Genomic DNA, 25,903 nt, shown 5'->3' on the forward strand with positions numbered 1-25,903 from the left:
ACAAGATTTATATTCTACGGTGTAGTTAATGAGACAAGTTATACAAGATAGGGGATAATATAAACAAAAATTTAAGATATATGAGCAGTGCTTTGGGGAATAAATACACATATATAAATCATCACTTCAGCTAAGGATTATTTCATAGTACTGGCATATGATTTCTTAATCAGCTCATAGAAGTCAGTGTTTAAATAAGGGTCGTTACTCCATATGAAGCAAAACATGAATTTTCCAGCTCAGTCAAATATAATCCTTCAAGAAGCAAAGAATTTTTTGAGTCAACTTCTGCTTGAGATCTCTGAAAACTGGATTCTACCTTACAAAAAATTCTAACATTCCTGCCTGAAAAATCAGAAGATATGGAGCTATGGGAATCATTAGGAATATTCATAAATAGTTAGCTTCTCCAGCCCATGGAGGACTGCACTTCCCCACCCCCTTAGAAATTAAGTGTAGTCACTGACTGCCTTTAGCCAATGAAATATGAGTCTAAGTGTCTGTGTCACTTCTGTAAGAAGCTTCAAGGGTCAGTGTGTGAGTCACACATTCCCCTTCTCACTGCTGTAGTTATTATGCAAAACGTGTTCCAATAAAGCCTCCCTCAGTCTGGGTCTCTGAGACGTTCAAGAGCAAAGACTCCTGCTGACCCACGTTGGCCAAGTAGCGTGAGCTAAAAGTCACCTTTAATTGTTTGAAGCCACAGAGCTTTAGGGGTTGTTGGTTACTGAAGGAAAAACCTAGCCTGTATTATACTAGAGTACTATTTAACTATTAATGGATACAGCAGGGCCATTAACATCAAAGGGTTGCTTGAAACTGGCCATTTCACATTAAAATCCAGATTTCTGGCTCCTGTTGACAAATGAAAACTCTGACATGTTTATACACGGTTGCCCCCTTGAGCATATTAATGAGCAGATATGTATTCTCCAGCTCATGACAGCCCTCATCACTCACTATGACTAGACTTGAGCAGTTTTCTTCCAGAGTGGAGGGCAGATATTTGATTTTCAGCCTCTATACTAAACTGTCTAAGCATCACTCACCTATCGTGCTGATGCTGTCTACTAGAATCACATCTTACTTCCAGTTAGAAAATTTGGCTATATTTGTAGCAATATAAAATGTACAAATATCATCAGTATAGCGCCATGGCTAAGAAAACATTTTGGAATTCGGTTTCCTGGGTTCAAATTCCAGCTCTACCATTTTCTAGCTGTGCCGTCCGGGCAAATGACTTAGCCTCTTCAAATTCCAGTTTCCTTATAGACAGAGTGGGGATAATGACTATCCCAGCTTCATAGTGTATGATGAGCTAACACAGTAAAGTGCTTAGACAATGCCTGACACCCTGTAAGCACCCAGTAAGTGTTAGATGCTCTTCTTTTTACTAGAAATACAAAGTGATTTCTTCATTTACACAGTTGTCAAGGAATTCAATAAATGTGAATGATAAATCAGAACTTGTTCTGCAGATCTGGTTCCAACCAGGTCCTGTTTCTGATAAAAATCAGACCTCCAAAGCAGAAGCAAATTTCATTCAGTGTGTATAGTTGTCTCATGCTGTCTGCTGTGCTCAGAGTCACAGTAGGTTCTTCCCAGGAGCACGGTGACAGGGTCATGTAAATGAGCAAACTGTAAACACACTTGCAAAGATTATTTGTAGTCTCTGTCAAGTGAACATCAGGGCTCAGTTCACTGATCCTAAGGCAATCAGAGAGAATCACACAGTTTACTTTCTCCCATCCTAATGGCTGTGGACAGCCACAGCCACATTGTATGCGAAAGGGAATTTATGTGAACATTGTCCTGTGGAAGGAAAGATACTGAATTCAACTTAGAAGCGTCTGAGTCACTTTTGAAGAAGGGCATGCAATTCTTTTGACCTGAAGAGCCTTTGCCAGAAGATCACTCAGCTTTCAGAGAGGTATCACCTATGACTGCCCAAAGAATCCACTTACTCATGAGACTCAACAGAAACATGATAGGAAGCACATATTTTAAAGGAACTAATTCGGCATTGAAAACCAACTTTATCCTGCAATCCCCTTCAAACCTTGGAAACTACTGGAGCAAACTATGCACTTCAGACAAATAAGAGGGAGCTCTGGTCAGTGCCCACAAGGAGAAACCAGGGAAAGAGAACCAGTGTAGCCTACAGGGCTCCTGTCTGACAGCGGTTCTGCTGGGCTCCTAAAATGTTGTTCATGAAAGAACGAATTTGTTTTTTTTTTAATGAACTTTAATGTTTTTTAAATGTATCACATAAACTAGTTGTACTTATTTTCATGCTGCCTTATAAATTAAAAAAATCACTATAAAACCATCTATTTACATTTGTCCTTAATAGCAAAATCAACTCTTTCTTTTTTTTTTTTTTTTTTTTTTTTTTGCTCAATACATTATTTTTTTTCAATTGGGGTATAGTTGCTTTACAATGTTGGGTTAGTTTCTACTGTACAGCGAAGTGAAGTAGAGTTCCCTGTGCTATACAGCTCATTCTCATTAGTTATTTATTTTATACATATTAGTGTATATATGTCAATCCCAAACTCCCAATTCATCCCATCCCCATTTCCCCCCTTGGTGTCCATATATTTGTTCTCTACATCTGTGTCTCTGTTTCTGCCTTGCAAAGAGGTTCATCTGTACCATTTTTCTAGATTCCACATATATGCCTTAATATACGACATTTGTTTTTCTCTTTCTGACTTACTTCACTCTGTAGGTCCAGCCACGTCTCTACAAATGACCCAATTTTGTTCCTGTTTATGGGTGCATAATATTCCATTGTATATATGTACCACATTGTATATATGTACCACATCATTTGGCTGTCAGTGGGCCTTTAGGTTGCTTCCATGACCTGGCTATTGTAAATAGTGCTGCAATGAACATTGGGGAGCATGTGCCTTTTTGAATTATGGTTTTCTCTGGGTGTTTGCCCAGTAGTGGGATTGCTGGGTCATATGGTAATTCTACTTTTTGTTTTTTAAGGAACCTCCATACTGTTCTCCATAGTGGCTGTATCAATTTACATTCCCACCAACAGTGCAAGAGAGTTCCCTTTTCTCCACACCCTCTCCAGCATTTATTGTTTGTAGATTATTTGATGATGGCCTTTCTGACTGGGGTGAGGTGATACTTCACTGTAGTTTTGATTTGCATTTCTCTAATAATTAGTGATGCTGAGCATCTTTTCAGGTGCCTCTTGGCCATCTGTATGTCTTCTTTGGTGAAGTGTCTATTTAGGTCTTCCGCCCATTTTTTGATTGGGTTGTTTGTTTTTCTGATATGAGCTGCATAAGCTGTTTGTATATTTTGGAGATTAATCCTTTGTCCGTTGATTTGTTTGCAAATATTTTCTCCCAGTCTAAGGGTTGTCTTTTCATCTTTTTTATGGTTTCCTTTGCTGTACAAAAGCTTTGAAGTTTCATTAGGTCCCATTTATTTATTTTTGTTTTTATTTCCATTACTCTAGGAGGTGGACCAAAAAAGATCTTGCTGTGATTTATGTCATAGAGTGTTCTTCCAATGTTTTCTTCTAAGTTTTATAGTGTCCAGTCTTATATTTAGGCCTTTAATCCATTTTGAGTTTATTTTTGTGTATGGTGTTAGGGAGAATTCTAATTTCATTCTTTTACATGTAGCTGTCCAATTTACTCATCACCACTTATTGAACAGACTGTCTTTTCTGCATTGTACATTCTTGCCTCCTTTGTCATAGATTAGTTGACCGTATGTGGGTGGGTTTATCTCTGGGCTTTCTATCCTGTTCCATTGATCTATCTTTCTGTTTTTGTGCCAGTACCATACTGTCTTGATTACTGTAGCTTTGTAGTATAGTCTGAAGTCAGGGAGCCTGATTCTCCCAGCTCCGTTTTTTTTTTTTCCTCAAGACTGCTTTGGCTGTTCGGGATCTTCTGTGTCTCCATACAAATTTTAAGATTTTTTGTTCTAGTTCTGTGAAAAATGCCATGGGTAATTTGACAGGGATTGCATTGAACCTGTACATTGCTTTGGGTAGTATACTCATTTTCACAATATTGATTCTTCCAATGCAAGAACATGGTATATCTTTCCATCTGTTTGTGTCAACTTTGATTTCTTTCATCAGTGTCTTATAGTTTTCTGAGTACAGGTCTTTTGCCTCCTTAGGTAGGTTTATTTCTAGGTATTTTATTCTTTTATTGCAATGGCAAATGGGATTGTTTCCTTAATTTCTCTTGCATATTTTTCATCATTAGTGTATAGGAATGCAAGAGATTTCTGTGCATTAATTTTGTATCCTGCAACTTTACCAAATTCATTGATTAGCTCTAGTAGTTTTCTGGTGGCAACTTTAGGATTTTCCATGCATAATATCATGTCATCTGCAAACAGTGACTGTTTTACTTCTTCTTTTCCAATTTCCATTCCTTTTATTTCTTTTTCTTCTGTAATCACCGTGGCTAGGACTTCTAAAACTATGTTGAATGAGAGTGGCTAGAGTGGACATCCTTGTCTTGTTCCTGATCTTAGAGGAAATGGTTTCAGTTTTTTTTTTTTGCGGTACGCAGGCCTCTCACTGTTGTGGCTTCTCCCGTTGTGGAGCACAGGCTCTGGATGCGCAGGCTCCGCGGCCATGGCTCATGGGCCCAGCCGCTCCGTGGCATGTGGGATCTTCCCGGACCGGGTCACGAACCCGCATCCCCTGCATCGGCAGGCGGACTCTCAACCACTGCGCCACCAGGGAAGCCATGGTTTCAGTTTTTCACCATTGAGAATGATGTTTGCTGTGGGTGTGTTGTATATGGCCTTTATTATGTCGAGGTAGGTTCCCTCTATGCCCACTTTCTGGAGAGTTTTTATCATAAATGGGTGTTGAATTTTGTCAAAAGCTTTTTCTGCATCTACTGAGATGATCGTTTGGTTTTCATTCTTCAGTTTGTTAATATGGTGTATCACACTGATTGATTTGCATATATTGAAGAATCCTTGCATCCCTGGGATAAATTCCACTTGATCATGGTGTATGATCCTTTTAATGTGTTGTTGGATTCTAGTTTGCTAGTATTTTGTTGAGGATTTTTGTGTCTGTATTTATCATAACTTTGTTTAATGGTTTACAGGCTACACGTGAGTTTTCAGCATGATTCAAAAAAAATTACTTTCTTTCCAGTGGTACCTTTAGTTCATGTCTGCCTCTCTTGTCCTCAGACCCTTCCTGCTGCATTGAGAGCCTTAAAGGAAAGGCCGCACGACAGTGTCTCAGTGATGAGCTGGGTTTACATGTTCAGCAAAACTGGGCAATATTAGACCATCAACAGTTTGGTAATAAGGATGATGAACTGTACTCTATGGGTATCTTTTCATCCGTTCAGATTATCCTTCTTATTTGAGAATACTTTTTATTTTTCCAGTCAATTCTGTAATTATCAATGTAACAGGTTCTTGAGACCTCCACACCTCATAAGATAAAGAGTCAATATCCATACCATTTCTTTTTTAACTTTCTATTTTATATTGGAGTATAGTTGATTAATGAAAGAACAAATTTAAAATAGGGCCTATAAGGAGAGTAACATCTCCTTTATACAGACTGAAGAGACCACGGCTCAGAGACAGTAAGCAGTCACAGGAAACTAATACATCCTGCACCAGGCAGTGTTCACTCCAACCATGTCCCTGAGACTGCTTAAGCTGAGGTCACCAATGATCTCTGTTTGGTCGAAATGAAGCAGGCATATTTCAGTTCTTTTCCCTCTTGACTTCTCTGAAGTATTTGGCACTGCGAACTTCCTTCTTAAACACTCACCCACCCATATCTTGTTTTTTCCCAGTTTTCTATTAAATAGAAGACTGTTTTGTGTAGTCTCCATCATGTCTACCTCTTCCAGTGCTTGCCCCTGAAATGATGGGGCCAGAACTCTGTCCTTGGGAATCTGCCCTTCTCACTCAGTCCCTAAGGACATACGTTAGCTTTAACCATGGGACGACCCCCAGATCTATATTCCTCATCTAGAATTCTCTCCTAAGCTCTAGATTCATGTATCAACTTGGATATCCACAGGTACAGCAGGCTCATCATCTTCTCCCCACATACTTGGTCCTCACTCAGTATTTTCTGTCTTGGTGAAGGGCTTCCTCATCTACTTAGTTATTATGTCAGAAATCCAGACATCATTCTCAACTTCTCTCTCTCTCTTTTTCCCACATCCAATCAAACATCCAGCCCTAAAAGATCTGCTCCTTTAATCTGTAGAATTTGTCTCCCCTTCTTCAGTCACCCTACCTCCACCTTACTTTAAGCCCTTGTTATCCCAACTTGACCTATTATTATCTGCTCCAACCCTGTCTTCCCCAAATAATCTGCCACATTGCCACTTGAGTGATCTTTCTAAAAACAATCCCAACTCAGCTATTTCTTATAAAATTCTTCAATGTTTCCTCTCCTCTTATAACTATCAGAATAAGTTCATGATTGGTTTCCACCTACACCTGTTGCCTCAATTTCAAGCATTATCCCACAGGTATTTTTCACCTCAGCTCTACAGAATGAGTCAAAGATGTTTAAACACACCTACTATCACATCTCTTCACCAGCGCTATTCCTTGTGCTTGGGATTCTCTTCCTCATCTTGATATATGTAACTTCTACTCAACTTTTCAAAACCTCGGTGTCAAAACATTACCTTGATCACATTGCTCTTCCTTAGCCCAGATTAAACTGTTTGTCGGTAACAATTATTTTTCATTATAAAAGCAATAAACACTCATTGTCAAAAACTTGGAAAACAAAAAAGCATAATTCCACTGACAAATAATAGCTATTATTATCATTTAGTGGAAGAGCTCAAAAGTTAACTGGTGGTTACAAAGGGAAACCATTGACAGCATATGAGAAAAATGAAGTAGTAAACTCTGACCTTAGGGAAGATTAAGCAACAGCAAACTTCAAATAAGGTGGTTTAAGAGTAGGAAAGAAAGGAAGAGAGATTGGTTAGGCTACCAAGGGAGACTGACTAGTTTAGTCTTGGGGTAGAAAGGTGAAAGTGAGAGAGGAAAGAAGAGTAAAATGTGAGAGATTTGACAGAGGTACCGGGATAGAGGACATGCAAGCAAATACACTCGGTGACTACAATATGAATTCAGGAAGGTAACACTGAGAATTGTGGTGTCATAAGCAGAAATGAATAGAAATAGCAGTTAGAATAACCAGTGGATCTGGGAAGAACAATACTAGTTCATTTGAGAAGGGGTGGGGATTGGAGGAATTCCGACGGTGTATTGGAGGAATTTGCGGAATCTCCCAGAATGGGTATCAAGCTTGAACTAGAAAATTCAGGATCGGAGGCTGAGAGAGAAATGAAAGAACGACCAAGAGTTATGAAAAGCCTCTGCATCTGCGAGTAGATAAGACTCATTTATTCAACCAGTTTTTAAGTGAGGACCTTTGATGGGGCCAGACATTGTCAGGGTACTGGGGTATGGCAGTGAGTCTAAATGTACCAATTAAAAAGACAGAGAATGTCATAGTAGATCACAAAACAAGATCCAACTATCTGTTGTCTGAGGAAACCCACTTTAAATATAAAAGCATCTATAAATTAAAAGTAAAGGGATGGAGAAAGACACAGTATGCTAACATTAATAAAAATAAAGCAGGGGTAGGTATATTAATTTCAGACAGAGCAGACTTCAGAGCAAGGGGAGTTATCAAGGGCATTTATGTAATGATAAAGGTGTCAATACTCCAAGAAAACATAACATTCTTAATGTGCATATGCCTAACAATGGAATGCCAAAACACACGAGGCAAAAACCTACAGAACTGCAAGGAAAAGTAGATGAATCCACTATTATAGTCGGAGACTTCAACACCCCTCTATCAGAAAGAGGATAGATCCAGCAGGTGGAAAACATTGAGAAGAACTAAATAAATGGAGAGATATTCCTTTTTTGTGGATAGGAAGATTCAATATTATCAAGATGTTAGCTCTTTCCAACTTGATTCCACAAAGTTATTTTGTGGATATTAACAAACTGATTCTAAAGTTTACATAAAGAGGGAAAAGACCCAGAACAGTCAACACAATACTGAAGGAGAAGAACAGTGTCAGAGGACTAACAATGCCCAACTTCAAGGCTTATGAATAAAGCCAAAGTAATCAAGATGGTATGGTATTGGAAAAAGAGTAGACAAATAGATCAATGGAACGGAATAGAGAGCACAGAAATCAACTGACATGAATACAATCAAATGACCTTTGACAAAGGAGCAAAGGCAATACAATGGGAAAAATAGTCTCTTCAATGAATGGTGCTAGAACAACTGCACATCCACATGCAAAAAAATGAATCTAGACACAGACTTACATCCTTCACAAAAACTAACTCAAAATGGATCATAGACCTAAATGTAAAACACAAAACTATAAAACTCCTAGAAGGTAACCTAGAAGAAAACCTAGGTGACCTTGGCTATGGTGATGACTTTTTAGATATAACACCAAAAGCATGATCGCTGGAAGAAATTACTGATAAGCTGGACTTCATTACAATCAAAAGCCTCAGGACTTCCCTGGTGGTCCAGTGGTTAAGACTTCGCCTTCCAATGCAGGGGGTGCGGGTTCGATCCCCATTGGTTTGGAGAGCTAAGACCTCACACGCCTCACAGCCAAAAAACCCAAACATGAAACAGAAGTAATATAATACTGTAACAAATTCAATAAAGACTTTAAAAATGGTCCACATCAAAAAAAAATCTTAAAAAACTAAATGAAAATCAAATCAAATCAAAAGCCTCTGGTCTGTAAAAGACACTGTCAAGAGAACAAGAAGACGAGTCACACTGGGAGACAATATTTGCAAAAGACACATCTGATAAAGGACGGTTATCCAAAATATATAAATCACTCTAAACAATAAGAAAATAAGCAACCCAATTAAAAAATGGGCAAAAGACCTGAACAGACACCACATCAAAGAAGATCTATAGGTGATAAATAAGCATGTGAAAAGATGCTCAACATTACATGTCATTAGGGAATTGCAAATTAAAACAACAATATGATACCCCTACACACGTATTAAAATGACCAAAATCAGGAACAATGACACCACCAAATGCTGGAGGTGATGTGGAATGACAGTACTCTTACTCATTGCTGGTAGGAGTGCAAAATGCAGTCACTTTCGAAGACAGTTTGAGACTCTCTTACAAAAATAAACATACTCTTACCATGATACAGCAATCACACTCCTTGGTATTTACCCAAATGTACTGAAAAGCTGCGTCCATACAAAAACCTGCACATGATGTTTATAGCAGCTTTATTCATAATTGCCGAAACTTGGAAGCAACCAAGATGTCTTTCAGTAGGTGAATGAATAAATAAAATGTGGCACATCCTGACAATGGAATATTAATCAGCACTAAAAAGAAATGAGCTATCAAGTGATAAAAAGACAGAGAGAAAATTTAGATGCATATTACTAAGTGAAAGAAGCCAATCTGAAAAGCCTACACTGTATGATTCCAACTATATGACATTCTGGAAAAGACAAAACTATGGAGGAAGTTAAATGATCAGTGGTTACCAGGGGTTAAGAGTGGGAGGGATGAGTAGGCAGAGCACAGAGGATTTTTCGGGGAGTGAACGTACTCTGTATGATACCACAATGACAGATACATGTCATTATACTTTTGTCCAAACCCATGGAATATCCAACTCCAAGAGTGGACCCTAATGGAAACGATGGACTTCGGGTGACTATGATGTATCAATGTAGGTTCATCATTTGTAATAAAGGTACCACTCTGGTGGGGGAGTGTTGAAAATGGTGGAGGCTCTGCATGTGTGCGGGCAGGGGGTATATGGGAAACATCAGTACCTTCCACTCAGTTTTGCTCTGAACCTAAAAAGTTTTAAGTCCTTTTTTAAAAAGGTGGGGAAGGGGAGAGAAGAGTTCAGGAAGAGCCTGGAAAGGTAAGCAAGGATCCTGGATGTCATCATCAATGCAAGGACAAGCCATTTAGGGATTTTGGTGGGAGGAGTTAAAAACTCTAATTTAGGCTTTAAGACAATCAGTTTGGCTGCTGTGTGGAGAATGAATCAAATGGGGACAGTGTTGGAAGCTGGGAGATCAGGACAGGAGGCTACTGTAGTTTAGGTCAGAGCTAATGCGGGCCTTAGACTAGGAAGGAAATCAGTGGAGACAGAAATGGTGGATTCAAAAGAGGCTTTGGAGGTAGAATTGACAGGACTTGACAGTGGATTAGATGTGTGGATTGAAAGAGAAGAATCAAGAATGATTCCAGGGTTTTGTGGTGAGCAACTGGAAGCCGCTTTCTAGATGAAAAGATGTAGGAAGGAGAAACTAGTCTGAGGAACAAGACCACGGTTCATCTAAGCATATGAAGTCAGAGATGCCTGGCAGTGTCTGACACTTAGTAGACGGTTAGGTTCATTTGCTACTGTTACTACCATTTTTGTTATGAACATAATAGGGTAGATGGAATACTAGGCATTCATTATGTTTACAATTTTTTTTTCCAGTGATCAAAGGAATGGGGTGGAATCCTATCCTTTCCCTACTATCCCCATACTGTCTCAGCAACCCGTCATAGTTCCCTGAATAGTTCCATAGTTCCATTACAAGCCGTGGGGGATTATACCTCAGACACACTCACTGCAGCTCTCCAAAGTCCACTCTGAAAAAGTCTGCTGGAACACATTCATGCTAATTAATTAATATATAAGTCATTGCTCCCAAAGACCCAAAACAATGAATTAGTTTTAATAAGAAAGGTCAGAGAACCTATCAATCAATATTAGCCTTCCAAAGCAGTGATTCTCAAAGTGGGGTCCCTGGGCCAGGAACATCAGCATCTCCTGGGAACTTGTTAGAAATGCACATTTTCAGGCCCTACCCCAGACTGACTGGATCAGACACTCTGTCATTGGGGCCCAGAACACTGTGTTTTAACAAGTCCTTCATGTGATTCCGACGCACTTTCAAGTTGGAGAACCACTGATCTAGAAAAACCACAAGTCATATATTGCAATCTTTTGATTCTACAGGGGCAAAATTTACACTATTTTAAATAAGTAAAACATAAGCTACAGGTGAGTAACACTCCCTAAAACAATTTTACATTAAAATGATCAAAGACAATATTTCATCTGCGAGAACAAAAGTGCAGAAGAATAAGATTACTGAGAGTGGTCGTGGCACATCCTTGAACCAGGGGTACAGGGAGTAGGTGTGGCTTACCTGACAGATGCCGCTGATACACATGTCCAAGGAGTCAGCATTGCAACGAGTTCCATCCAGGACCTTGGGTGCCAGCTCCACTACCAAGTTCTGTCCCCGTGCGTGACACTTGAGCGCACACGGGGCAGCGGGATCGTTGTACTCTGGAAGCCACTCATAATAACGTCCCTGATACTGAACATCATTGTAGGCTGAACACTGCTGGGCTCTGAAGTCCTCCGCATCCGGAGGGCAGTCCTGGGGGCAGAGAAAAAGGGCCACATGCACATCACCCAGTGAGATGGGCCAGCAGAAGGCTGAACAAGTGTACCTGAGTCCCATGACAGCAGACCCCAATTGCTTCTCTCCCAGAAGTCATTGCATTCCTTCACTTTTTTCTTTTTTTTTCCTTCAAAACAGAATCTGTAGTGTGGAATTCTACTGGTACCTCTGTGATAAAGGAGGGGATCATCTCATTTATTCTGATTATTCTTCCACCCAGGTTGTTTTCTCCAGTTAATTAAAGCTTACCATACTTAAATGCCAAATTTTGCTCTATTTTAACCATACTGAATATAAATTTTCAAATGCATTACACAACCTCCTTCTTTTTGAGACAAGGGAAAATGGAATGTTTCTGATTTTTCCAGGTGACCTAAGGTCTTCATAGGAAATATTAATTATCTTCCATGCCTTTAGGAGCCGTTTCAATGTAAAGGATTGTTACTAACTGGCCCCAAACTGCTGTGCTCTGTGGGGACTTGTGTTTGTTTCATTGCTTTTGTCATTGTTATTTAGTTCATCACCTTTCCTCTCTTGTTTTCAGACCCCCAGCCATCGCTCTTTACTGGTACCCAGTGCCTGCATTCAACAGGCTCTAGAATGGAAAGAGATAATGAGGCTTTTTCAAATTTTGTCTACAACAAAAGCAAATAAATCCCAAGTTAATACCCCAAGGAGTTCTCATAATAATAGGACAAAGTGTTTGTACAAGTCTTGATGACTCAAGGGTCTGTTTATTTAATTACTAATCAATCTCATCAGATATTTCCAAAGCAAGATGCTGGATGATAAAAATGTTACTTTACTCTTCAAAACTGAGCACACTGTGATGACCTAGAGGGATGGGATGGGGGGTGGGGTGGGAGGGAGGCTTAGGAGGGAAGGGATATATGTATACATATAGCTGAGTCACTTTGTCGTACAGCAGAAACTAACACAACATTTTAGAGCAAATATACTCCAATAAAAAAAAACAAGAGGAAGGAGTCCTTGTAAGTTAGGGATAGAGAACAAAAATTGAGAAGCAACTCCAAAAAGCTGTAAGGACCATTCAGCAGTACCTAATCATGACTTCAAATCTAGTTAAATCCAAACTAGAAAGTGATGAACAAGAAATAATGGCTACTCAACAGGGGGCTGCAAATAGACACAGGGGTAAAGTACTTTTGAAACTTTAGATAAGGGAGCTTATTATTTTTACAAGTTTCCCCAGAAGGACAAATCACCCCCAAAGTACAATAATGTTAGCTTAAAATTATTAGAAGACACTTGTTTTAGATTATATTATACTAATAATTGTTTTTCATTTATTTTTCCAAATAAGCCAATTAATTCTAAAAGCTCAGCAACGAACAAAGCAAAACAATAAGACAATTCAGCGTAAAGTTTATTTAAAATAGTCAGGGTTTCCCTGGTGGCGCAGTGGTTAAGAATTCACCTGCCGTTGCAGGAGACAGGGTTCCAGCCCTGGTCCGGGAAGATCCCACATGCCACGTAGCAACTAAAGCTGAGTGAAAAATGCCAATCCCCCAATCTTACTCACATGATTACATCTTAAGCATCTCAACCACTGCACCACCAGGGAAGCCCTGGAGTTATTCTTTATCTTGCCTGTGTCAATATCAATATCCTGGTCCTGATACTGCACTACAGTTTTGCAAAATCTTACCATTGTGGGAAACTGGGTAAAGGCAACATGGGACGTCTATGTATTATTTCTTACAACTGTATGTATATCTACAATTATCTCAGATAAAATGTTCAATTAAAAAAAAAACAAAACCAAAAAAAGTTGAGCACAAACTCCCCAATTAATGGGAATGAATTCATTGTATACAAACTTCCCAATTAAAGAAAATAGATACAGAAAGGCAATATATTATTTTTTTTCTTATTGCAAAAGAAATAAATGTTCATTGTAAAAACTTTGGGAATAGTTTCTATTCAAAAAAAGAATAAATAACAAAGATTCTTATACATAAATCTTTGCACAAATTTTTGATTATTTTCCAAGGACAAATTTCTGGAAATGAAATTTCTGAGAAAAAGAGTGTGTTTTATGAGCTTTTCAAAATATTACCACATTGCCCTCCAGGAAGGTCTTATTATTATCATCAGGCTATATAAGTTCCCTTTTCTCAGTACCTCCTCTCAGTTTGGATATTATAATTTTCTAAAATTTTTTCCAATCATAAGTGTTACACAGAATTTCAACATTTTAATTTGTATTTCCTTCTTATTATTTAGGTTTAATATCTTTTCATGTATATTTGCTTTCTGTATTCATTCTTCAAAAATTTGTTTTCTGCCCTTCATTTATCTATTGGAATGTTTGTGCTTTTATTATTTTTAACAGATAAAGCTATTAAATTTCATAGTGAAGTTATCGACTCTTTGTCATTTGTATTAGAGATATTTTCCCCATTTAATCTTGTTTTTGGTGCTTTGGGAAGTCAAGAAGTTTTGCATTTTTATGTAGTCAGCTCTATTCATATTTCCTTTTAAGGTTTCTTTCTTTACTAATGAGATATGCTTTTCCCTCCCTGCCCTGAAAACAGATATATACTTAAATGTATTTTTCTAGTTCCTTTATAGTTTAGCAATTATGTTTAACTCTTTATTACATTTGGAATGTATTTTGATCTATGGGGTGGAGGTAGAAATCTAACTTTATTTTTCTGCAAATAGTTATTAACAAATTATCAGCCAGAATTTTAAAATATAATTTCTTCTATTTATCCCATTTTTACTACTAAATTTTTGTATTTTACTGTGTTTATGCTTTGGGCCTTGATAAAGTGCCTAAAATCCTTTTTGGAAGTAGGCAGGGAATAAGTAAAATATAATTAGTAGACTTTCCCCTGAAATTAGTTGTATTACTTTGCTGTGAATCATTCCAAAGTCTTCTATTACATCCACATTTTTCTTTGTTTTCACAAAATTAACCCTTAAGCTAGGTCACACCTATGGAAGAAAATATCAAACTGCAGAAGATCAAAACTGGATGTCATTTCTGTCTTGGAATGAGGACATCTTCCATCTAGCCATAGAGAAGATCATGAGTGACAGAATTATATCACCTCCTCTTTCCTCAATCAGGGTCAACTTCTTCTGTATCTGATTCTTTTTTGTTGTTGTTTGTTTTGTTTTGTTTGTTTTGTTTTGTTTTGTTTTCGGTACACGGGCCTCTCACTGTTGTGGCCTCTCCCATTGTGGAGCACAGGCTCCGGACACGCAGGCCCAGCGGCCATGGCTCACAGGTCCAGCCGCTCCGTGGCTTGTGGGAGCTTCCCGGACCAGGGCATGAACCCGTGTCCCCTGCATCGGCAGGCAGACTCTCAATCACTGCGCCACCAGGGAAGCCCCTGTATCTGACTCTTTGAAACCCAGAGAGTATAAGAGAGCTGGGTAAAAACAACTTCCCTTGCATTAGGCTCACTTAGCATCTTAAGCACACTTGAGGAAATACAAGTGCTAGCTGTCTGACTCTTGAATGTCTTAAACTCCTCAAACCAAAGAAGTTTCACAAAATCAACTATGGTTAATTAACAGAAGCCAGCCTAAACTGAGCCCTTGTAAAGGGGTGGCCAGGTTTGTACGTGTGACCTAGTCTCCTTGGCCACAGCTGATTATCAGAGGCAAACATCTGGTCCACACCAGGTCAATATTTCCTAGGAATTCAGAATTGCAACAAAAGAGCTGGAGCTGAAAACTCACATCAGTCTGGGCTGGGCTGGCCATTTCTTTTATGTGATGCATGTTGAAGCAAAGTGAGCCAGTTCCCATAGCAAGAGCAACGAATTAGACATGAAAGGTCAGATAATAAAACATGGGTCTCAGCTGAAGGAGTAAGTAACCTGGGCTTCACTTTCTGATTCCCGGGTCCAGGCCCTCAAGATGTGCTCATTCCTAAATTCCGCTAAATATCCACTCACCCATCCAGTGAATCCCATTTTTCTTGAGCTAATCTGAGTGGGTTTCTGTTCCTTACAAATGATGATCCCTGATTAAGACCGCCATATATCTAGCCCGTGCTTTCTAGTTTACCAGGAAATATTACTGACATTCTCTCTTCACTACCACCCTTTGAGCGAGGCAGGTGAGGATTATCATTACCCTCGTTTGTATAAATGGAGAAAACTGTGATACACAAAGTCTTCAGTCGCTAGCCCAAAGGCGTACAACTAGAGTATGACACAGCCAGGACTGATTCCCAAAGAAACAAGCATTCCATTATATGATACTGCTTTCTAGTAATCTTGGGGGACGTTGACTACTTACATTACATGCTTTCATTTACATGGCATTCTTCCACTGTCAACACTACGTCTGTCTGGTCTGGTTCAGATGGGTTGCATGCCCTGGCTCAAGACAATCTAGGGATTCTTGTGTCTAAAGTTTAGTTGACATTTAGGAATCTTGAATGCCAAGCATCCATCTGCTTTCCTTTCCCTGAGAAGCATTTCTTCATATTAGTTAAGTTCAAGACAACACTTATTTATTAAATATACTTTACGGGTTTTGCCTAGGTGACATGCTGTAAGGAACACAAAAGAAGAATATAATCCATCAGTTACCCACTGAGCTTGTTATCTTACTGGAGATGTAGCATCTATGTGCATGGAATACATTGAAACAGTGGGTTATTCATTACTGGAATTTGTAGACTTACAGTAGGACTGTGCAATGAAGGACATAAAATTGTTATCCAAGAGTTAAATTGAAAAGTGAATAAATGGAGTTAATAAGGAAAGAGTAAATCTAATAAGGAAACAATAGATCCTAGATCAGAAAGACCTGACTCAGTCAGGAGTGGGTAGCCAGCCTGGGAGGCATAGAAAAGAAGAAGAAGGAGGAGAAGGGAACGAGATAGGGGGAGGGGAAGAAGGAGAGGGAGGGGAAAAGGGAGTAAAGCACAGCAGATAACAACCAACACCCATTCGAGGACGATTCTGAAGACAGGGGTCTCCTTTCCTCCCTAAAGCCGTGAGAATACATAAACCTGTATGGACAACTTAGGGAGAGAAGCCAAGACAGGAGGATTATCTAAGAAACTGAGTTTTTTTTTTTTTTTTTTTTTTTGCGGTACACGGCCCTCTCACTGTTGTGGCCTCTCCCGTTGTGGAGCACAGGCTCCGGACGCGCAGGCTTAGCGGCCATGGCTCACGGGCCCAGATGCTCCGCGGCATGTGGGATCCTCCCGGACCGGAGCACGAACCCGTGTCCCCTGCATTGGCAGGCGGACTCTCAACCACTGCGCCACCAGGGAAGCCCTGAAACTGAGTATTTTTATTTAAGAGAGACACACCATTACCTAAGAGATGATTTATATAATAGGAGTGGACCAAGCTTTAATTTGGGTTAGATATTTAATTTTCCTCCTAGATAAGCAGTGAATAGGGACTCAGGAGAAACACCATTTCTGTATAAGCAAATTTGAACATTTTATCTTCATATCCATGTTATAGTATGAGTTAAATTTCGTGATCCTCTTATATAACAAATGCCAAATTTTCTAGCATAAAAATAAATTATTGTAGGTGGCTACTATCAGCTAGAGTAAGCAAATGATGCATCATGAATAAGTAACATTTCAGAAGGGATCTGAAGGATGATGTGATGTGAATAGGACAAGATATGAGAAACGATATAAGCAAAAAAGAAACAGCAAAAATAAATTCAGTATCTATGAGGCACAGCCTTGTCCAGCCAGGGTGAAACTTGTGAGTTGAATAAGATGTAAATCTTACCATCTTTTGGAGGTCCTGAAATGCAAGTAAGAGGAATTAAAAGCAATAGGGATCCACAGAGGAGAGCAACATTAAAAAGGGATAGAATAGGTAGCATTTTAGGATGGCCAGTATGGTAGCAGGATGGACTGGAGTTCTGCACATAGATATGAGAGGAAGTGGCCCTAGCCCAGAGTAGAAGAAATGGCAATGGAAAAAAATAAAAAAATAAAAATCCTCTAAGAGAAAACTGTCAGGAATTAGCCATTCATGGGATCCAGAGTATAAAAGATCTTTCAAGGGTCACATCAAATGTCACCTCTTCTGGAAAGCTGTCAGGGACCCCACTGTGCAGAATTAACCATGCCTCCCTCTGTGCCCATATAAAAAATGTGTTCATGCTACAAAAACACTCTTACCAAATGATGATACACTTATTTTTTAAAATATGTTCCCTTTGCTTTCTCCCAGCTTTACCTTTAATTTCATATACCCTGGTATAAAAACATACAAGTAGTGAGTGAATTCAGGCATTAGGCCTCCTTGCTGACATGCATGACTGCCCTTGGAACTTCTCCACTTGCTCTATATGCCCCTGATAAGGATAATTCTTTCCTGAGGCCTCTGGGGCCCAGCCCTGGCTGGAAGAGCCCATGCTGAGTGCTGATCAGAGGGTCATGTCTGAAGATGGCGGTTACCTGGAGCCCCAGTACCGCACATAGGCATGTTCTGTTCCCCTAATCTCCCTGGCCCTTCAGCCCAAAGTCCCATCTCCCCTGACAGAATGAATGCAGGAAGAGCCGCTGAACCGATGCCTGATTTCTCAGGGAGGGAAGTGTGGTCCTCATTTCCTGGTCATGCCTCCCACTCTGCCACGTGAAGCATGGGTTCCTACATACCACGAGTGGAATTTCTTTGTCTATGAGCTCTGAATGCACGTCCCTAACACATCCAGACTCCGTAACAAAAGAACTTTCAATCGTTCCTTGAATGCCTGGAACCTGCTTTTTTCCCAGGTTCCCTGTCTTCTGCTTTTTTTTCCCGTCTTCCGCTGACGCTGACGTGGGACGTGGGCAGAGGTCAGAAATGTAGCTGTCAGGGTCGTTAAGCCAGATCCTCCCCTGTGCTGGGGATCCCTCCTGGGCTGCTGGAGCGGAAGGCCCAGGGGCATGGAGGACATCATTTCAGTTGCCTCTGTCTCCAGCTCCCTCCCTGCCCTTCTCTGACCTTTGTCCCTGGCCAGCAGTGCATATTCAGAAGGCCCTTCCTACTGTTCTTGGGGTTGAAGTTTCTATAATGGTATAGGAAAGTGTAATGTTCCTGCAATTACCTCTGCAATTCATGTGCTCCTGGGCTGTTAGAAGTGACCTTGCTGCTGTCTGGGTGTCATGTCATTATCTGACAAAGCTCGAGACCTCTTCACACTTCTTTCCAAGAAGCATGATGTTCCTGTGCTATGCGGCTGCTTCCCACTAGCCATCTATTTTACGTTTGGTAGTGTATATATGTCCATGCCACTCTCTCACTTTGTCCCAGCTTACCCTTCCCCCTCCCCATATCCTCAAGTCCATTCTCTAGTAGGTCTGTGTCTTTATTCCTGTCTTACCCCTAGGTTCTTCATGACATTTTTTTTTTCTTAAATTCCATGTATTTGTGACCGCCTGGAGGGGTGGGATAGGGAGTGTGGGAGGGAGGGAGATGCAAGAGGGAAGAGATATGGGAACATATGTATATGTATAACTGATTCACTTTGTTATAAAGCAGAAACTAACACACCATTGTAAAGCAATTATACTCCAATAAAGATGTAAAAAATAAATAAACGAATGAATGAATGAATAAATAAATAAAAAGAAGCATGATGTTGTAGCAGAGTGGTCAAGAGCGTGCACTTCCAAGGAGCCTGGAACCTGACTGCCTGGGATTAAATTCAGCTCTGTGACCCTGTGTAGGTTACCTAAATTTCCTTCCCTGTAAAAGTAGGGATAAAAATAACACCTACTCTGTAGGGATTATGAGGATTAAATTTATTTATTCATGAAAAGGCACTCAGAACAATGCCTAGCATTTAAGAAGTACTTAATAACTCTGAGCTATTATTGTTGCTATTAATATTATTACTGATCTTGGTTAGGGGTTAGAAAGCTGATACACATGTGACAAACTCCATGGTCCGGAGGGAGGCTGAGAGCCTGAGCCTTCAAATAATCACGTGGAGGAACAGAAGAATTAGCAACCTCGGGAATAGGACTGAATGTCAGGGCTCTGGGGCTCACCGGCGGTGTCTTCTGCTTCTCCATAAAGCACAATTCACCTCCCTATGTGGCCACTATGGTGACATCGCTTGGATGGGAATGGGAGATCCTGCGCTCCCATCAGATGGGATGCTCAAGTCCCCATAAGTATAGGTGTGAGCATCTTTGAATCACGAAGCAAGTTTCCCTCAAAAGAGTGCCTGACCTGGGAATCACTAAAGGCAGCTTCCTTCCAAAGAGTGGGTGATGAGCCCCATCCCCAGGGAAAGGGGAGCCACTGACTAGTGAACGAGCATGGTGCATCTTCAGTGAGGCCACTGGAAGACAGGGAGAAGCAACAGCAGGGTTCACAACTCAGTTCTCTCTCCACTTGAGATAGGCTGCAGAGTAGTTCCCACCCCTGCTCTCTGGACTCCTTGGGGTGATAAGAGAGACGAAGATTTCAAGAGGGTTATTCTAAATCCCTAACTAATAAAGCAGGAAGCATCTCCAGTAATTATATGTAAAAAAAGAAAAAACAAGATGTGACCATATTCATACACTGAGTTCACCGTGGTTACAACCACTTACGGCACTTGACGCCCTTGAAACGTTTCTATGTTCTATTCCATGGAATATACCCGTATAATCACTCCTGTAAAGGAACAGACTTCTTACAGATCATGGACACTGCAGCTGGGACTGCCTTTATCCACACATGGTCTACAGTAGGGCTTGAGTATCACGGCTGCAGACACTTGGCGCATGGAGATGGAGGGGTGTCCTGAACACTACAGATGTGAAAGACCTGCCACAGGGCTCCCTTATTTCCCTGTGAGGAATTTTGTTGGAAACTCTGCACTTGCAATGGCAAGCACAGAAATTAATGTCATTTTCTTATGAAATCTCTCTACGGACTCTCTTAGGACACCAAGTCTGAGAAATAGAAGACGATGACATTTTCACTGCTGTCCTCCCCCACTAGCTCCCACCTCCTAAGCATCTATTTCTCACCAGCCTGGAGGCTGTAAAGGTTTCTGCAGACTCTTCCGAGGGGACATCAATTAGAGACCATGTGTACTCCCAAGACCCTCGGAGCCTCAGGGGCATCAGATCTTCACTCAAGCGCACCAAAGTTCTAACCATTGCAACTAATATGCACCAATTTTAGTAGATTATATTTTATCTCTACATTGCATGGCACAACACTCCTAGACCCTTATAACACTTGTGTTGAAAAGATGCCTTTTTGGAACTAGCTAGAGCAGAGTCAGTCTCTCTCTCTCTCTCTCTCTCTCTCTCTCTCTCTCTCTCACACACACACACACACACACACACACACACACACACACACACACACACAGAGAGAGAGAGAGAGAGAGAGAGAGAGAGAGAGAAACCCTAGAATGGAACCTCAGAATGGAACTAGCTAGAGCAGTCTCTCTCTCTCTCTCTCACACACACACACACACACACACACACACACACACACACACACAGAAAGAGACAGAGAGAGACAGAGAGAGAGAAATCCTAGAATGAAATCTCAGAATGTAATATCTTGATCTGGACATTTAAAATGAATTCCCCTAGATAGCTTCACAGAGTATTCCTTGATAGCATACTGTTGTGAAATTTATTCTGGAATGACTGCAAGGAATTTGCCAGACCAATTTGTCTGAGAAGCCGAGCTGTCCCATTGTGTTAATCAGAATAATGCAACTTCCCCAAAGATGGTCAAAACCTAATCCCTAGGACCTGCGAATAGGTTACCTTACATGGCAAAAGGGGCTTTGCCCAAAGCATCCTTTGACTAAGGTTAAGGACCCTGAGAGGGGGAGATTATCCAGGTGGACGAATGTTGCTCAGCTGTGATCACAGGCAGATGTGACTACATAAAAATGGACAGAGAGATGCAATGTTGCTGGCTTTGAAGTTGGAAAAAGGGGCCACAAGCCAAGGAATGTGGGCAGCCTCTAGAAACTGGAAAAGACAAAGAAATGGATTCTTCCCTAGAGACTCCAGAAGGAATGCAGCCCTGCCAACACCTTAATTTTAGCCCAGTGAGACCCATATCAAATTCTGACCTCCAAAACTGTAAGATAATAAAAAATTTGTATTGCTGTAAGCCAAGTTTGTGGTAATGTGTTGCAGCAGCAATTAAAAAATAAAATGTACCCAGGCAAAAGGTAGTAGATGGAAACGTCTTGTGTGTAAAACCCTGAGGCTGCTAATACATCCACGTGCTGGTGTAAGAATGAATGCCAGGGGACTTCCCTGGTGGTCCAGTGGTTAAGACTCCACGCTTCCAATGCTGGGGGCACGGGTTCTATCCCTGGTCGGTGAACTAAGATCCCACATGCTGTGTGGTGAGGCCAAAAATAAATAAACAAAAATAATTAATTTAATTTTAAAAAAAAAGAACGAATGCTAGACTCTGCTTGTACCTAAATGCCAGCCTGTGTCTGTGCTCGGTCAACCTCTCTCCCTCCTTCATCCCCACCTGGATTCCAGCTCGTTTAATTGTGCAACCACGTGCATGTGTATCTCTCGATTCCTCAAGTCCATCCTGTCATAGGACATGTGAAACCTATTTGCTTTGTCTCCCAAAATCCCTCCTAGGACATAGTGGCCACAAATCTGGCTACCTCAGGGCTGGGTGATACTGGATTTTGAGTGCTCTATAAATAAGCACGATTTTCCCCACCGAAGTTTGAGAGAGAAACATTTCTGCTTTGCCACTGATTAAAACAGACTGAAAACGTGGCTCGAGCTCCACAGACAAAAGGTCCTGCTAACACTGCCTACTCTCCACTCCCCAAGTCTAAAGCTTGAGGCTGCCCAACGAGGAAAAGTTTGGGTCCATAGAACAGAAATGCTTACCCAGGACTGCTGTCTCACACTGGCCCAGGACAGAGACGGAACAGAGATGGGCAGTCCCTCCAGTAAGTGAAACATTTAAAATAAATGACATCGCTAATTGAGAAAAATGGATTTTTTAAATAAAAAACCTAAATCTGGGCTTCCCTGGTGGCGCAGTGGTTGAGAGTCCGCCTGCTGATGCAGGGGACACGGGTTCGTGCCCCGGTCCGGGAAGATCCCACATGCCGCGGGGCGGCTAGGCCCGTGAGCCATGGCTGCTGAGCCTGCGCGTCCGGAGCCTGTGCTCTGCAATGGGAGAGGCCAAAAGAGTGAGAGGCCTGAGTACCGCAAAAAAAATAAATAAATAAAAATAAAAATGCCTAAATCTCACTTAGATCTTCAGATTTTCAGAATTTCCTTTGAATTCCTGTCATTTTGATTTGGGTATATATCACAAACAACCGAAATGTTTTACGTAGAAAATAGGATTGGTGCTTTCTGACATTTTATTTTGCATTGCACATTTGTATATTTGAATTTTAGTTTTTGTTTGTGTTGATCACTGTAGAATGAGAGCAAGGTTTACAAACCCTTCCTCAGGTGTGGTTTTCTTGAGTCACCGACAGTACTCCTTAACACAGTTTGCAGGGAGTGGGATAGGTGTTTTGGAGCAGGAGAAACAGCACTAGACAAGTTCAAGTTCAATGCTTCCTTTGCGGCCTTTGGAAAATAATTTCACCTCCCTCGGCCCCAGTCCCCTCATTTGAAATAAAGAAATAACCACACCTCGTATATGCCAACATCTCAGAGACAGTTGTGAGGGTCAGGTGGAATCCTACACATAGAGCACTTTGAACTTTGAAGGCATTTACAAGAATTATGTATTGTTTCTATGAATTCAGAAATTATTAAATGCTTACCAAATTAGATCATACATGCGAAGTGGCCTAAAAGGGTAGTATAAATGGCAGGTATGAGATACACAAAACCTGTTGTCAATTAAATGAATATTCAAATTTTCCACAATGAGTACCAAGAGGCCATCAGCTTTACGGTACATAACTTCAAACATGAACATATTTTATGGGATTACATATTTTTATTACATATGGAACTTACATGATTGCTGCACGTCTTGTATCGAATATTCTGCCCTTCACAATTCCTGAGGAAAAAGAAGAAAATAAGGATTTCATGGAAGTTGCAAGCAGGAAAGAAAATACAAGTGAAAACGAGGCACACGTAAGACTTTTATTAGTGCCCATTACCTCAAAGACTCAAAGTTTAAATTCTAAGAAATAACTTTCAAGGATCAGGGGGCCAAAAAGTCTCATGGAAGTGTCACATTAAATACAGTGAATTCTTTAGTTGAATTAATGTAATAATATCACTTAAGCACAGTTTTTACCCTAGGGTCTATATAACCACTGAAATTAATGTACACTCTGTGTGTGTGTGTAATGTGTGCATATATGTTTTCTTTTTCTATGAAAAAGAAGGTAAAACTACAGGCAGAAGTATTTGTGTAGCACGTCCCTGAAAGGGAATTTCTCTTCCTCACTCACTGAGGTCACCAAGTTAGCCGGGCCCTCTATAACCTCCCTCTCTAATCAGTACAATGGTCTCTGTCAGAAATTTGCCTGAGGCAATGCTTATATCTTACTTCAGCCACCAGCCTTATTAAACAAATGCTACAAAACATAGTGTTGGGGCGGACTTCTTAGGATACCGATCCTCTAGGATCTGAAGTCATATACACATGTATGTATATGGTTCAGAATCCTTCAGGGATGACCACACACTATCCTTCCCTCCAACCACTTGCTTTGGGACCCAGCCACTCATCTTCCAGGCAAGCTTTCCTTTTGGATGTTTGGAATTCTATCTGGCAGGTCCTTTCCTCAGTGCAGTGCTTGCTGCTCTGTATTTTACATTAACTCCTTAAAGATAATTCATCTGTGAATGGGATCTTTCCCAGTTTTTCCACGGAGTTATGTTTTTACCCTTTATGTGTCCCTGGCCAATTCAATGGCAAATTTGGAGCAAGAAAAGCTAAACACAGGCTTAACTCGCCATCTTGAATTAAAAGTCAAGCGTTAATTTGTTTTAGAATAGTTAGTCCTGGAAGAAGAGAACTTTTTTTTTTGGCTGTGTTGGGTCTTCATTGCTGCGTGCGGGCTTTCTCTAGTTGCGGCGAGCGGGGGCTACTCTTCGTTGCGGTGCGCGGGCTTCTCACTGCGTTGGCTTCTCTTGTTGCACAGCACGGGCTCTAGGCGCAAAGGCTTCAGCAGTTGTGGTGCTCGGGCTCAGCAGTTGTGGCTCGCGGGCTCTAGAGCGCAGGCTCAGTAGTTGTGGCGCACGGGCTTAGTTGCTGTGCGGCATGTGAGATCTTCCCAGACCAGGGCTCAAACCTGTGTCCCCTGCATTGGCAGGCGGATTCTTAACCACTGTCCCACCAGGGAAGTCCCTGGAAGAAGAGAACTTTTAAAAAGTGGATCCAAAGAGAGCCTTTTTTGCTGGTGTGATTTAAATATGAGCCTATATGAAATGACTGAACAAGTCTATTTCAGCAGCATATAACTCACTGCACATACTTTCTGACGATTCTATTTTTATCAATTACAAAAAGAGTAAGTGAAAACTACTAATGTGCCAAGAAGTATAAAGGAGGAAAACCAAGCATTAATCCCATCATTGGGACTTCCCTGGTGGTCCAGTGGTTAAGAATCTGTCTTGCAATGCAAAGGACACCAGTTTGATCCCTCGTCGGGGAACTGAGATCCCACATGCCTCTGGTCAACTAAGCCTAAATGCCACAACTACTGAGCCTGCTCGCTCTGGAGCCCATGAGCCCGTGGCAACTAATGAGCCTGCAGGTCACAACTAGAGAGAAGGCCACGCACCGCAACAAAGAGCCCATGCGCCACAACAAAAGATGCCACGTGCCACAACTAAGACCTGACACAGCCAATAAATAAATATTTTAAAAATCCCATCATCAAGAGCTTTACCCTTAATAATCTGGCATTTCATCTTCCAGGGTTTCTGCCCTGATTTATTTACAGTTGTGAAATCATACAGCCCATTCAACTTCGTATTCATTTTAATCTCATATTATAGCCTTTTCCCATTTTATTAATAATTTCTTGGGAAAAAACTGTTTAATGACTACATAATAGTCCATAATACAGACATTACTTTTTTTGTAGTTTGTTTTGTTTTATTTTGTTGTTTTTGCGGTACATGGGCCTCTCACTGTTGTGGCCTCTCCCATTGCAGAGCACAGGCTCTGGACGCGCAGGCTCAGTGGCCATGGCTCACGGGCCCAGCCGCTCCGCGGCACACGGGATCCTCCCAGACCGGGGCACGAACCCGCGTCCCCTGCATCGGCAGTCGGACTCCCAACCACTGCGCCACCAGGGAAGCCCCTTTTTTTGTAGTTTTGAATTTGAATTTTTTTAATTGTGGTAAAATACACGTAACATAAAATTTACCATCCTAACCATTTTTAAGTATTTAAAATTCAGCATTTTAAGTATATTCACATTGTTCTAC

At 40.8% G+C, this 25,903-nt stretch overlaps 1 protein-coding gene across 1 annotated transcript in view; it reads right to left on the reverse strand.

Annotated features, from left to right (window-relative positions):
• ADAMTSL3 (ADAMTS like 3) overlaps window positions 1–25,903 on the reverse strand; it is a 373,236-nt gene that overhangs the window by 211,372 nt on the left and 135,961 nt on the right. Inside the window, 2 exon segments of the mRNA XM_060157437.1 lie at window positions 11,263–11,499; window positions 23,468–23,513. Of these exon segments, the coding sequence (XP_060013420.1) occupies window positions 11,263–11,499; window positions 23,468–23,513 (283 nt within the window).

This window comes from Lagenorhynchus albirostris, chromosome 1, assembly GCF_949774975.1.
Source record: "Lagenorhynchus albirostris chromosome 1, mLagAlb1.1, whole genome shotgun sequence".
In the NCBI taxonomy this organism is placed as follows: Eukaryota; Metazoa; Chordata; class Mammalia; order Artiodactyla; family Delphinidae; genus Lagenorhynchus; species Lagenorhynchus albirostris.